Source organism: Scedosporium apiospermum, assembly GCF_000732125.1.
Source record: "Scedosporium apiospermum strain IHEM 14462 chromosome Unknown SEQ_SAPIO_0097, whole genome shotgun sequence".
Classification (NCBI taxonomy): domain Eukaryota; kingdom Fungi; phylum Ascomycota; class Sordariomycetes; order Microascales; family Microascaceae; genus Scedosporium; species Scedosporium apiospermum.
In genome coordinates, this window is record NW_015971798.1 from 393795 (window position 1) to 407827 (window position 14033).

Here is a 14033-nt window from a genome sequence, read left to right on the forward strand (position 1 = left end):
GCAGAGGTGGAAATACAGATATAAAGATGCAAGAATGGAGGAGGAAACGACTAAGTTGAGACTTTGTGAGGGGGAGGCTTCGTGGCTTCGCCCCCTCCAAGCCTTCATTGTGGTAGCCAATAACATAAACGCCTTTGCACGCCAGGCTGCATGAAGCTGTTCCAGCCAGCCTTCTGCTTCTGCTTCGGCTCTCCATAGGTACCTTGTACATGTAATAGTAAATCAGACCGCCTTGTCAATTCATCACTTAATTCCGCCCTTCTTCTTCTTCTTCTTTGCCAGCCTCCGCTGCCCAAACGCACCACTAACAGGCTGCGACATCGTAAACCCCAACCCCAACCCCAGCCCACCCACCTGGCTACTCGACGCCTCCCCCTCCCTCGGCCGAAACGGAATCGTAGCCTGGCTAAAAATAGGCGGCGCCGCCTGCGACGACTGCGGCACCTGCGTCTGCGCGAGTAACGGCGGCAGCATCTGCGACGAGGCCGGAACCTGGCTGGCATCGCTGCGTCCCACGAGCCGGCTGTACTTTTCCTCCTTCGCGCGGCGCCTCTCGGCCGCTTTTTCCTGCCTCCTGCGGAGTTGCCCTTCTCTCTCGGCGGCGCCTATCTGGATGAAGGGGATGTAGTCTTCTTGGCCTGCCTCTTCCCATCGGGAGAGGACGGAGTGCTGGGGCTTTTTGGCGAGCTTGGTGTCCGGGTCGATAGAGGCCGCGAGGTGGGCGAGGCGGCGGATGGCGGCGCTGCTGTCTTCTCTTTGGGGGGAGGCGGACTTTTCGCGGCGTTTACTTGAGGAGAGGAATCCTTGGGACATTACTTCCTGGGAGAAAATGGGGCGGGACCATTCAGATGGTAGGTCCTGCGAGGAGCTGGGGACGGCTATAGAAGAGGGTGGGATAGAGGAGTCTGTGGCTATGTGAGGTTGGTATGACTCGTCCATGCCTACGAGATGATATGAGAGAAGCTCTAGCCGCGCTAGGTGCTCCAAGACCTCTTGTCGCATATTTGCAGCCTCGCGCAACTCGTCACCCTGAGGGATCGGCCACTTTTTCACCATCCACCGTTTCATGGCGAACAACTTTTCCTTAATATTGTCGTCGGCTCGCCATGGAGGGTTAGGATGGTTGTCGGTGAGCGTAAGAATACCTATTCCGGATCGCACTAAGTTGTCGAGTTCGTCAATCCACTCGGCATCGCTTTGTAGATAAGCAGGGTCCTCCCCTAGCGCTTGGGCGTCCTCGAGATCCCAAAGCTCATTTGTGTGCTCCAGCACGGATTTTGTCGGGACATCGCCGGTCGCCGTAGCCGTGCTAATAACGTGACGGAGAGCGCTGAGGGACCGAAGGCGTAGTTGCCGTCCGCACTCCCATATCTCAGAGCTGTAAGCTTCCAGGAATAGCTCGGAGCGGATATCTCTCTTAATGATAGCCTTCCGAGTAATGGCTGGCAACGGCTCAAACTCAAGTACGCCTCCGACAAGTTCTGCATCCGGCTGCACGAATATCTCGGGTATTACCATAGCATCGGGCACCACAAATTTCTCTCCCATGTAATTCACGTACCTCACCCTTCTTTTAGCGAGGCTAGCTTGCTGTGTGTTCTGCCATTTCTCAGGCCGGGTCATGGGTGCTGGGATCTCATCTAGGCTGCCGTTGACAGTCACGCAGACCCAGTAACCCAAGCTCTGCCGTCTTCCGAAAGACAGGACTTGATGGAACTGGACCTCGGAGTCATCGAATAGCGATTCCCTCTCGGAACTGATCTTTGTTTTCTTTCTCGAAGTGGCAAGAGGCAGCACTGTGAGAGTGCGAAGATCGTCAAGCTCCGTGCTGTCTTCTCCACGAAGGTGCTGCAGTTGATACGAAAACTGCCCCGGGCTAGATGCATCGGGTGTCTCGTGGAGCCAGAAGATGCTCAGTCGCGGTGTCCTGCTGGAAAAGATAGCAATCATAATGTTCCCGCCATCACCGACAGTAGGCATACAAGTCGCGGAGAGCTGAAGCGTGCGGTCACCGGGATGCTCATGGTGTAATGACCGGATAATTTCAGGTTCCACCTCGCGAGCTACTTCTCCTGATGGACAAATATCGAGGCAGATCAAAGAAGTGGTAGTGAGAACAAAAGCGTGACTGGGGTCCGCAGGGTTCGGTACTACTCTCAAGATTTTTTCTTGGCTAGGTGAGCGTGCCGTGATTGGAACGATTGAAAAGATAATGCCGGTCTTGGTATCTAGAAGTTGGATAGTGGTACGGTTCCACATCAATAGCGTGGTAGACCGTGTCACGGAAACGACACCGTCTATACCAATATTGTCTGTGAGGTGGCTTTCCGACTGTTGTGCAAAGTCCCATTCCTCTGAAGGCGGCGGGTGATACCAGAGGATGCCAAAGTCAGAGCGAAGAGGGAAAGTGTCCCACGATGGACACCCACGTTTATATAGAGTAGCTCTAGGCTCTTGCCTACTCGAAACGAGCGTGGTTTTGATGTTCCAAATGCTCCAATAGCCACGATTGTCGATAATTGCAATTTGAGGTAGCGAAGTAGACGTGGGGGGGTTGAAGGAGATATCGGTATGCGCGCGACCTTTAGTGTGGTCGAGGGAGAGCGTTAAGATGGGGTTAGGATCAATCCGAGAGGCGGGCAGCTCCTCAAGAGCAGCATCTTTGTATGCCACAGGCACCGCATGATAATTCGGACTCAGAATCGTCGTCGAGGTCTCCTTTTGGACAATCAACCAGCGTAGGGCGCCTGTCCGAGTTACATGATGAGCGAACTTGATGTGGGTAATCGGCGTTGCGTCCCTACACCAGTACGATTCGTCCTCCTGGTCTCCTGGTTTCAAATCCCACATGTTGAGAGTCATGTCGTCTTCTGGCTCCCAGGTCCAGGGCGAATTCGTTAGCCGGAGGACGCGTAGAATCTGACCGCCTTCTCCTGTCGACATGGCCAAAACTGGCACGGGCTTTATCGATTGTAGCGAAACACTGACATCCGTAATTTCACCGGCCACCACTTGCGGGTTGTAGGATGGGATGTCGCCAGTGAGTGTCAGATCGTACGCCGCCTCTTTCAACAGGTCCGGATAGACGGGATTCCCAAGCACCGCCTCCGGGAAGGCATTTTCCAGCCAGCGTTCCTGGGTACGTCTTTCGTCATATCCCAGCTTCACTTCCCCGATATCAGAGCTCTTTGGCGAAGGGGCTACTGCCTCGTAGTTGCGGACCACGCGAAATTTCGGGGCTGTTAGGAGTCAGTTTTGTTCCGTTTGATATACCCTACCCGTTCACGTACTGTCGCTGAGCTTTCGACCCTCAGGGGTCTCAATACCACCGTCTCCCCCGTCGTGTGATGAGGATAGCAAAGAATCAGTGTGCCCAAAGGGCGATAGGGATCGAATTTGGTCAGTCATTGGGACTGGAAGGCGCCATGTAGACCTCACGCTGATGGTACTGATTTCGAATGAAGGTCATGTCGTTGGAGATTGAGGATTTCAAAATATCATAGTTGGGCAACTCGGCGTGTTCGGGTATCGACAGATGTTCGGTGTTGGGACCCGGTGCATAAATTCCGTTTCATCTGAATCTCATTGTACGAAGTAGATTTTGCGTGCGAAATTGTGAACGAAACTTTCTCACCGAGACAAGCCAAAAGTCCGGTGTAAAAATGACCGACGTCACGTCACGATATTCTTAGTCATCATCGAGATGGGCGGTTGGCCCAACAACGTGCATCATCACTTCCCCACGCTGTAAACATAGTCCTCGCGCATTATCGCCCAACCCGCTCCTTATCACACCTAAAATTTCATCGAGCCGAGTCCTGAATAGTTCTACAATCGGATCGTTGGCAATAACCGTATTTTTGACAACTAAAACTCTCAAGACCACTGCCCGAGTATAGCCTCCGCCATGACTTCAGCATTCGAGCCTTCTTTGTCCTCCAGCGTCCATAGGCAATCCATGATGATGGCTCCAACTCAGTCCATCGCCGACACGCTGCCGAGCATCAACTTCGGCTTCGATGACCTGCGCGACAGGATGGCGAGATTTACGGCCAAATTCGACGCATTCATCGAGCAAGGAAGGAAGCGCGTTTTGGAGGAGAGGAACCAGTTCCGCATGAACATGGCTGAGCTACAAGGTACGGCTTGAGGAAAATCTCCATTCTATTGAACAGCGACCAAATGTGTTTGTCTACATTCTTTATTCGAGCTCTAACATTTCGGCACAACTACAGAGGACGAGCGCATGAAGCGCAAAGACATCGAAATCCTCGATCTCAAAACCTCAACCTACCAACAAACAATCGCCAAAGAAACCGCCGAAGCGCGCGAGATCCAATCGGCCATCGCCTCCCTCGCCGACCAGCGCGACAAGCACATCGAAAAGCGCGACGCCCTCAAGGCCCAGATCGCCGCGACGCAGCGCGAGATCGACGCGCGACTGGCGGCGCAGCGAGCCCACGCGCAGCAGCTCGAGGCTCAGGCTCGCTTCAATGTGCCTGAGCTCGATTTCTGGGTGTCGAATTTGTGTCTCAAGATTGAAGGGGCGGGTCACACGGATCACCTCAAGTTTGTGTATACACATATTGATGAGAAGGATTGGGAGAATGAGGCGTGGTTTGAGCTCGTGACGGCGTCGAGAGATTATGACGTTGGGAAGTGTAGGCCGAAGTTGGATAGGGAAAAGGTGGAGAGGGTTTTGGAGAAGATGAATGAGACGAGAGAGTTGGTGACGTTGTTGAAGGGGATGAGAGAGTTGTTTGTCGAGGCTATGAGGGCGTGAGAGAATGGTGGTGAGGGAGTATCGTGTAGCTCTTAATGGAGGGGATTGGTTACGACTTATGATATTTCTGTATTGGGTCTTGTTCATACCTTTTTTCGTATTGTAATTGTGAGAAATATCCCTCTGGTGTTGCGCTCTGATCTACGATTCCCTCGTTGCCCAAAGATGCGTGCATCAATCAATTAATCTCTAGATAAACAAGCACTCAAAACTACTTGTGCAACAGCGACGCGTCTTAACCCCACCACCCAAAACTCACCTCGACCCATCAACCAACTCATCCAACTCATCCAACTTATCCAACCCTCCCTCAACATCATCACCAAGAACCCATCCTCCCATCACAAACCCACCAGAAAAAAAGAAATGCCCCCCCAAAGCGAAAAAGCGACAGCGGACAAACGCGCCGCCGCCCAACAGGCCGTCGATATCCTCCACGAAATCTCCACCATACTAGTCCGTTCGTCCCCGTTTCAGCAGCATCGAGAGAGAGAGAAGAAGACGAGCTGACTTGCTGTGATCCGCGTTGTATAGAATTGCCATCTCGATGCTCGCACAATATCAATATGCGTTTCTATGATTGAGAATGGAGTGAATCCGGAGGCTCTCGCTGTAAGGGACTGACCATGAACACCGACGCTTTCCTTTTCCTTTCCTTATTTACCCTCATTCGCCGTCGGCATGATCTTGGATATGTACTGATATTTTCCTATACGCGTAAGACTGTGATTAAGGAGTTACGACTGGAGGCACAGGAAGTTCAGAGGGATATCGCGACGGGTCGTCCGACTTGACCCCCTACGATGCCAAAATTGGACGAGGTTGGCAAAGGCCGTTTTTAATGGCAAGAAGAGCAAGTCCCAAGGCGATGCCGTAGCTTACTTGGCTGTTCTCAGAAAAATGATGATACCCTGAATTATAAATGGATCAAGACGTACTGCTCTCCGTGATTGTCTATTGACTATTCTGTAATGTGTAATCCTAACGATATGTGGTAAAACAATGTATAGCAAATACTATGAGGACAAGGTCTCATTAAAGGTACTACCTCGACCGACTCTATCGGAGGGAATGAGAGGAGACGAGAACTGAAGAAAAAAAAAAGGAACTGAAGAAAAAAAAAAAGGAAAAGAAAGCCATCTAACGCCGATGCCAATTTGTAAACATGTCATATCTCCCTGAACCTCCCAAGAAAAAGGACCCTCTTTGCTGCCTGGCCAAAGTGTTGAAAAAGAAAAGAAAGATCATATGTATATACCGTTCAACCCAATATCGCTATAATCCCTGCGCCTTGTGTGATAGCTGACCAAGTCCAGCAATGTCCGCTTCTAGTCGGAAAAGAAGACAATGAAAGCTAGAGATTACCTATGCCCAATAAGAAGTATGTCATCATCAGAATCTTCGTCGTCCTCTTCCTCTTCGTTGAGATCTGGAAGGGAATCACTATCATCATAATAGGAGCCGGGGTCGTCGTCGTCACTATAGGCCGCGCCATTGCCTCCATCTCTTGACCAGAAGCCGAGCATGTCTTCGCCTAAGTCATCTTCTGCCGTGCCGCTGGCCGCTGCAATCGGAATTTCCATCCCATGGCCTGGCGACAAGGACCGTGCGAGCCTCGGATCAATCGCATACCTAATTTCTTGGTCATGCGACGAGTATCGCCTCCTAACTGCCATCGCCCCGGTGGCTTGCTCCGTAGATGACTCGCCGTTGCCTTCTTGACCTGCCGCTAGCAGTGCCTGCGACTGCGCCGGGGTTGCAACGTCTTGCCTTGCCTGCGCATCAGGCGCATTTGGAACGGGGTGGTGGGAATTTCCACCCAAGATCTGCAGCTCGACCGTGTTGTAAGAGTGGCAAATCATGCATTTTAGACCGAGCCAGTGATATTTGGTCGTGCTCTTCGCGCAGCAGTCGTTGCACAGCACAGTTGCTTTCGTATCTTGAAATTCCGGCGGCATCGGCTGGCTCTGGATGGCAGCATCGAGGTTGCGGAACTGGGACTCCATATTTCGGAAGGCCTTGTTGCAAATGGGGCATTTGTAGGACGTCTTCCCATACTCCTGGTAGCATTTCTTGTGGATGCTGTGCCCACAGGGCATGAAAATTAGAGGTTTCGGCGAGGTAAACATGTACTCGCCGCAAATAGGGCAGTTGCAATCTGTTGACCGCTCTATGCACTTATGTGACCCTAAGGTGGCAATTGATATACAGGCGCAACACGTCTGGGTATCAACAAGTATGAGTTAGCTTGGTAAGGAGAATATGGAGAATGAAAGTCGAGTAATGTCCGGGAACTAGATGTCTGGCGGGAACGGACGTAACGTACCTTGCAGTGGAAGAAATCCTTCCCCAGACCTATGCCCCGTCGACAAATGCCGCAGTCATTGCAGTGATAGATGTTCTTCAACGGATGGTCGTCCCAGAATTTGCAAATGTTGCAGTAATACCTCGCCGCCGTCGCTCCGCAGTTGATGCAGGTATCTGAAGCGCGCTGGGGGCAGGCGCACAGCATGCATAGCATGTTCTTAGTATCCTTCCGAATGAGAGCATGATCTTCCGCCGCATCGTGGCAGAACCGGCACGAATACCACTTGTGGCAGGTTGAGCATTGCGGCTTGACATTTCGTCGGTAGTGTTGGCATCCCAGTATGGTCGTGGATACCTGACCCTCGACTACTGCGTAGGTCGGCTTCACGTCGTCGGCGGTAAGGATAAACTTTTCGGATGGCGAGACTTCTCCGAGCGGGTGTTGCCAGAACTTGAGCGCATCGAGGGGGCTGAGAGCTAAAGACTGCTCCCAGGCTTCTCCGGCAGGGATGGGACGCGGCGGAGACACAGACTCTCCGTCTTTGCCCTGGCGCTGCGAGTTCCGATATCCCTCCATTAAGGCATCATGCATGAGCCTCGCCTTCTCAACCGAGGGGACGTCCATGGACTGAATTGTGATTAGTCGCTGGCGGAGGCGACCCATCCCATCATCCTCGGGCAGGGGTTCGGAGACTGCCACAGGCATAGTGGCTGTGGCAGTTCCTGGCGTTTGATCCCGAGTGGGGGTGACTGGCGGCTCGGGGTACACCCACGGCCTAGCATCCTCAGTTTGCGGTGATTCCACACTCGTAGACTGCGTCGAAGAAGTTGCTGGGCGAGGAGTGGGAGGAGAGTCTACGATGGCGTGACTGTCGATAACTTGCGGCGGCGCACCTGGGCGAGGCGGTGTCGTCGTTGCATGGTTGTCTACGCGGGCCGGCTGCTCCGGAGCGGCTCGCGATATCTCGGAAAGTCGCCGGGCTTGTCGGAGAACGGGATTAATGATGAACTCAGACACGAGAGAGGACATCGGGTATGCTCCAGAGGGATTGGCGCTTGGACGGTGCAGGTGTCAAATGGGCATGCAAGAGGAGCATTTGCAAGGGCCAGAGAGAATACAAATGAATCGGGTGTGTGAGAGAAAGGAAAGTGTAGTTTAGATCGAAGAGACAAAGACCCGAGGAACGGGGAAACAATGAAGCAGGTGAGCACGAGAGGAGAAGAAAGAGTGGGGGCGGGGGAAGGGTAGGGGGCGAGGAGTGTTTGTAGGTTTCGAAATGAGTAGCACACGACGGGAATAGGGACGATATCACAACAGAATGAAGATCAACGATATGATCCGTTGGTGGTTCAATCTGTCGGTCGGGGTTGTCCTGAGGTTGATTGCATCATCCAAAGCCCAAAGTGGTGGCTACCCTGAACCAAGATGAAGACCGGAGAAAGCTTGGGGACGATGATGGCGATGGCAATGACAAGGGAAGGTATGAAGGGTCCAGGGAGGATGACATAAGACGAGGCCCGAGGAGAAAGATTGATGGAAAAGTACAATTGGACGGAGCTGGGACTGAGAGTTGGGGAAGTTGGAGATGAATGGACGACTTGCAACGTGAGCATGGAGCGAAAGTGAGCAACAGCGCGCGTGAGCCTGAGTTAGCGGCTTCCGGTGTGACCACACCAGTGCATCACTTGACAATTAGACCAGAATCGGCAAAATCGTCGGGGCAGAGAGGTCTCGATGTGCTCTTTCCTCTTACGAAGTGGCTGAAGAACCTTGCGTTCTAGCATGTGATGTGATGTGGACTTTGAGGTACCACTCTGATGGGCAGACGTACCCAATCAATTGATGCAATTAACCGTGGTTGATGATTTGACAACTGATCCGACTTCTTTCCACCATCAACTGTCAGAGGCTGAGACTGAGACAGACTCTGTCAAATGAGAAAAGTGCCACTATTGCATGTTTTAGAAGAGGAAACTTCATGCTCTTATTGCCTTTGGGTCCTGGATGTATGAAATGCGCAAGTCTGCATATATCTTTTACTTTGCATGTATGCATGGGCCGTACATCAGACATCACTTAATATTTGATGCTGATGCTGAAAGCGCACCGCTGCAGAATCAGGCCCTGGATCGGAGAGTGCAGAGACTAGTGTACCTGTGGACTAAGGTAGGCTTGGATTGTTCCCAATTGATGGGTCTGGACGCAAGGCTTTGGGTGGACCTCCCTGCTCAACAGGGTCCGCCCCAGTCCACGATCTGCTCCTAGCGGCCAGGCATCCATCAATTGATGCTTCTGGAGACCACACATCAGTTCCTTCGCAGGCTGGTTGGCGCGAAGCAAAGTTGATGTGGTCTGCGGTCTGTGTCCCAGCCAAGCTCCCATGACAGCCACAGATAACAGACAGGCGGGAGAGCTTGTAAGACCAAACATGAATTTGGTCTAACATGAGACACCGAGCTGTATCTAACTGACACAGTAATGTCGGTCCCTATCACGAAATCGACCCGGCGGACGGCAAGGGGAAAGGTTGCTGCTTGTCTTACCGTAGTGCTAGACCGCGAGTAACGGAGATCGTGAGCTCCTCGGCGGAATTGATGCTCTTGTCATCAATTGTTGGTTAGGGTTAAGGGTCTGTATTAATCTAGGTTGTTAACTTCGTGGTTCACAGCTAAGGGAATCCAATGTATCTAACAGCTTTTGCCCTTCCGAACCGGGCCCAAGGCCCTGGTGTCAATCTTCAATTCCATTTGGGTGACGGGAACAGAGACGATCAGGGGGCTGGGAGGGATGGGAAGCTGAATTAATTGAGCGCCAGCGCACTCAAAACGAATCGCCAAAGAGAAGAATGTTTCAATTGCGGCTGGGTGAGGTGGAACACAGCCTGGAGCTATCGAACCGGGCAAAACGGCATAGGTGGCATTAACTCTTCCCGGAACGCTAGGAAAATCAGCCCAGGTCGTATTAATCGAATCAATTTGCTCCCTCAGGGTTCCGCTTCCAGCGATTCCAGGGGTTGCGTCGTGGAGCTTGGCGTGGGTAGCTGGGATGTACAGGGACAAGAGTAGCCAAAAGAGATCCAGGGGCAATAGCTGTACCGATACATCTGAATTGATCTCCCACCTTGCGGTACTTTCCAGTACATCGTCGCTCACATATTTTCCTCTGTGGGGGAAGTACACAGACGCGCCAAACAATGTACTGGAACAGCACTAGTGTACCCGCATTTACGAGCTGGATCAAGCCTTCAATGTTCTAACACAATTTATTCTTAGAACATGCCAAAAAATCCCCCCCCATCGCCAAAACCCTGAAAGAGGGAAGGAAGCAGCCTCGACGTTATCCCCTTTCCTCCTTCGATATCCACTCAAGGGGTGGCACTTACGTCCTCTCGTCATTCTACCAACTTCATCTTTTCCAGGCGTCGGCTTTTCTTTCTTTATTCTTCTTAATTGATGAAAAAGGAACTTATTGATGCCTCATTTGGTTGACGCCGCGTAATACTCGCGTTTCCTTCTCTTCTACCTTTTTTCTTTCCAACATTTCTTTGAGTTCCTTGCGGCTCGTCCTGTCCCTATTTCCCCGAGCTCCAGTCCCGCATCCTTTCTTCGCCCACTCCTTCGCCGATCCCCAGCTGGGAGCTCTCGAACTCATCCTTCTTCCCACCAATACTACTTTAATTCGGGCGAGTACACACGACTGATCGATTTTTATTCTCGTTACATTTCCACCATGTCTGTGGACAAGGCCGTCGCCGCCTCCGGCGCTGACCTTGGAGATGGCTTGAGGAGGAGAGCCGTGCCTGGCCCTCAGGTCCCTCGTGCTGCTCCTCAGCCCGAAGATACCAAGAAGCTTGCCAAAAAGGTTCGCGACCCTCCAGAAGAGCTCTCTGTCAAATCCCATACCCTGACCGACCCTTGGTATACAGCAACCGTCCTTCTTGCAGACCCTGGACGAGTGGGAGGTCGTCATCGCCCCCATCTTATTTACCATTGTTGCAGCTTTTACTCGCCTTTGGAAGATTGGCATTAGCAACATCGTTACTTGGGACGAGGCCCAGTACGTCGAATCCAGTCTTGGAACCTTCTCTGCGATACTTGCTAACGAGCGTCGTCATCCTGCAGCTTCGGTAAATTCGGAAGTCACTACATTAAGCACGAATACTATTTGTATGCTGAAGCGACCACCCTGCACCCCAGCACTTTGCGTGCACCACTAAACACGAAAGGAGGGGGTTGTGTAACTAACTTCGCGTTTCCTCTCTAGCGATGTCCACCCTCCCCTCGGTAAAATGCTGATCGGCCTCTCTGGCGTCCTCGCCGGTTACAACGGTTCGTTCGAGTTCAAGTCCGGGGAGAAATACCCCGAAGATGTCAACTATGCCTTCATGCGCGCCTTCAATGCTCTTTTTGGCATCGTCTGCATCCCGATGGCCTACTATACCGCGCGAGAGCTTCATTTCAAGCGCGCCACTGTCTGGTTGATCACCCTGATGGTTCTTTGTGAGAACTCGTACACTACCATCAGCCGGTTCATCCTTCTCGACTCGATGCTTCTCTGCGGTACCTTTGCCACTGTCCTTTGCTGGGCCAAGTTCCATAATCAGCGCAACAACAGCTTCTCGCTAGAGTGGTTCTTTTGGCTTTTCATGACTGGCCTCAGCATCGGCTGTGTGTGCAGCGTCAAGCTCGTTGGCCTCTTCGTCACCGCGCTTGTCGGTCTATACACCGCCGAGGATCTTTGGAACAAGTTTGGGGACACCCGAATGCCCATCGTGAGTATCCCTCGCTCTCTCGCTGGCTCGAATATGATATCTTTTTTCGGATTGGACAGATCTGATGCGTTATGTTTTTCCAGACTACCCTCGGAGCCCACCTTATTGCGCGTGTCGTTGGCCTGATTATTGTGCCTTTGATCGTCTACCTCGTTTCGTTCTACCTCCACTTTGCGATTCTCGACCATAGCGGCCCCGGAGACGCCCAGATGAGCTCTCTCTTCCAGGCCAACCTTAAGGGCACCGACGTTGGAAAGAACAGTCCTCTTGAGATTGCCTATGGCTCGCGGGCCACGATCAAGAACATGGGCTATGGTGGCGGTCTTCTTCACTCCCATATCCAGACCTATCCCGACGGCTCTGGTCAGCAGCAGGTTACCTGCTACCACCACAAGGACTCGAACAACGACTGGTTCTTCTACCCCAACCGCAACGATGTGCCCTATGACGCCGAGGCCGACCTCCGATTCATTGGTGACGGCGATGTCATTCGTCTTCTCCACACTCAGACTGGACGCAACCTTCATTCGCACGAGGTAGCCGCGCCCGTCACTAAGGCCGACCGAGAAGTCTCCTGCTACGGCAACGTTACCGTCGGTGATGCTAAGGACCACTGGAAGATCGAGGTCGTTCGCGATGTAGCTTCCAGTGACCGTAGCCGAATCCGAACTCTGACCACCGCCTTCCGCCTGAGGCATGCTGTCCTTGGCTGCTATCTCCGCGCTGGCAATACCAACCTGCCACAGTGGGGTTTTAAGCAGATTGAGGTCACCTGCACCAAGGAAAACAACCCCCGCGATTCCTACACTCACTGGAATGTTGAGGCTCACTGGAACGATAAGCGTAAGTATCAAAAGAAAACCACAGGCAGCCTTTGTATCATTTGCACAGCTGCCATTACCTGCCTAACCTGCCTGCTGACTTATGATCTCTTTAGTTCCACCCAGTGATCCTGGTGTGTACAAGTCTCCATTCTTCCACGACTTCATTCACCTGAACGTTGCCATGATGACTTCCAACAATGCGCTTGTTCCCGACCCAGATAAGCAAGACGATCTTGCCTCGAAGTGGTGGCAGTGGCCCATCCTCAACGTTGGTCTGAGGATGTGCAGCTGGGACGACAAAGTAGTCAAGTACTTCCTGCTAGGCAACCCCCTCGTCTACTGGGGTTCGACGGCTAGTCTCGGCGTCTTCGGACTCGTCGTTGCCTGGTACTTGATCCGATGGCAGCGCGGATATAAGGAGCTGAGCCTAAAGGATATTGACCATATCCACTACGCCGGTATCTACCCTATTATCGGCTGGGTCCTCCATTATCTTCCCTCCGCCGTCATGGCTCGTGTGACCTACGTCCACCATTACTACCCAGCTCTGTATTTTGCCGTCTTGACATTCGGCTTCCTCGTCGACTGGTTCACCCGCAACAAGAACAAGACGTTGCAATACGCCATCTACGGCTTCCTCTACACCCTGACTATTGGACTCTACATCTACTTTATCCCCATCTGTTGGGGTATGACCGGTCCTAACCGAAACTACAAGTACATGAAGTGGTTCAACAACTGGCGAATTTCTGATTAAACAGGATTTTATTTGCCAAACATGGAGGAGGAGTGGATAAGATCCTAGTTTGACATCCTTTGGTTCTACACCAGGAAGATGTGCGCATTTAGACAAAAATGGACAGTCTATTAATGGAATGAGTTGATGAGAGTTGGATATTCTTCGTATGTCCTCGGATCTTGTGGGAAAGTTGGATTGGGACTTGAACGCTCTATTCTTATTGCCTCTTGTTCCTACCTCCCTACACCTTTTCTCTCTCCCTCCCTCCTCCCTCTTTCTTTCCTTGACTGCTTGACTCTCCGACTCTCACCATCTCTCCCCTCATATTTGTACGTTTAGGAATACAGGCGTGGACTAGGAAAGGGCAAGGATGTTTCCGCGGGCTCTTTTTTCTTGTGTTTCAAAAGATATCTTTTTTTTTTTTTTTCTTCTTCGTGTAAACTTTCTCTCTTCAGTTCCGTGTCATTGCATGTAGTAAGTCGTTCAGAAAGAAAAGAGATGGAAAAGGTGCAGGTGGATGATAAAAAGACAAGACGCTGTCAGGAGAATTTTGGGAAGAATCCCGAGTCACCATGCAAGATGAATGCCATTTGCTACAATTGTTGAAC

The 14033-nt window shown here is 51.8% G+C and overlaps 4 protein-coding genes across 4 annotated transcripts; 2 read left to right on the forward strand and 2 right to left on the reverse strand.

Moving 5' to 3' along the window:
* Positions 1 to 243: 243 nt before the first annotated feature.
* SAPIO_CDS5166 (uncharacterized protein) lies at positions 244 to 3408 on the reverse strand (the record flags this gene model as incomplete). The annotated part of the gene is made up of 2 exons (XM_016787549.1): positions 244 to 3239; positions 3291 to 3408. The coding sequence occupies 2 exons, from the start codon at positions 3406 to 3408 to the stop codon at positions 244 to 246; spliced, it is 3114 nt and encodes a 1037-aa protein (XP_016642880.1).
* A 499-nt stretch (positions 3409 to 3907) lies between these two features.
* SAPIO_CDS5167 (putative kinetochore protein spc-25) lies at positions 3908 to 4783 on the forward strand (the record flags this gene model as incomplete). Its single annotated transcript, XM_016787550.1, has 2 exons — positions 3908 to 4139; positions 4236 to 4783. 2 exons carry the CDS (start codon positions 3908 to 3910, stop codon positions 4781 to 4783), a joined length of 780 nt encoding a protein of 259 aa, XP_016642881.1.
* Positions 4784 to 6144: 1361 nt separating this feature from the next.
* On the reverse strand, positions 6145 to 8120 carry SAPIO_CDS5168 (Chy and ring finger domain-containing protein; the record flags this gene model as incomplete). The annotated part of the gene is made up of 2 exons (XM_016787551.1): positions 6145 to 7005; positions 7110 to 8120. The coding sequence occupies 2 exons, from the start codon at positions 8118 to 8120 to the stop codon at positions 6145 to 6147; spliced, it is 1872 nt and encodes a 623-aa protein (XP_016642882.1).
* A 2700-nt stretch (positions 8121 to 10820) lies between these two features.
* SAPIO_CDS5169 (Dolichyl-phosphate-mannose--protein mannosyltransferase 2) lies at positions 10821 to 13443 on the forward strand (the record flags this gene model as incomplete). The annotated part of the gene is made up of 6 exons (XM_016787552.1): positions 10821 to 10952; positions 11017 to 11147; positions 11213 to 11257; positions 11355 to 11862; positions 11946 to 12705; positions 12800 to 13443. The coding sequence occupies 6 exons, from the start codon at positions 10821 to 10823 to the stop codon at positions 13441 to 13443; spliced, it is 2220 nt and encodes a 739-aa protein (XP_016642883.1).
* Positions 13444 to 14033: the final 590 nt, after the last annotated feature.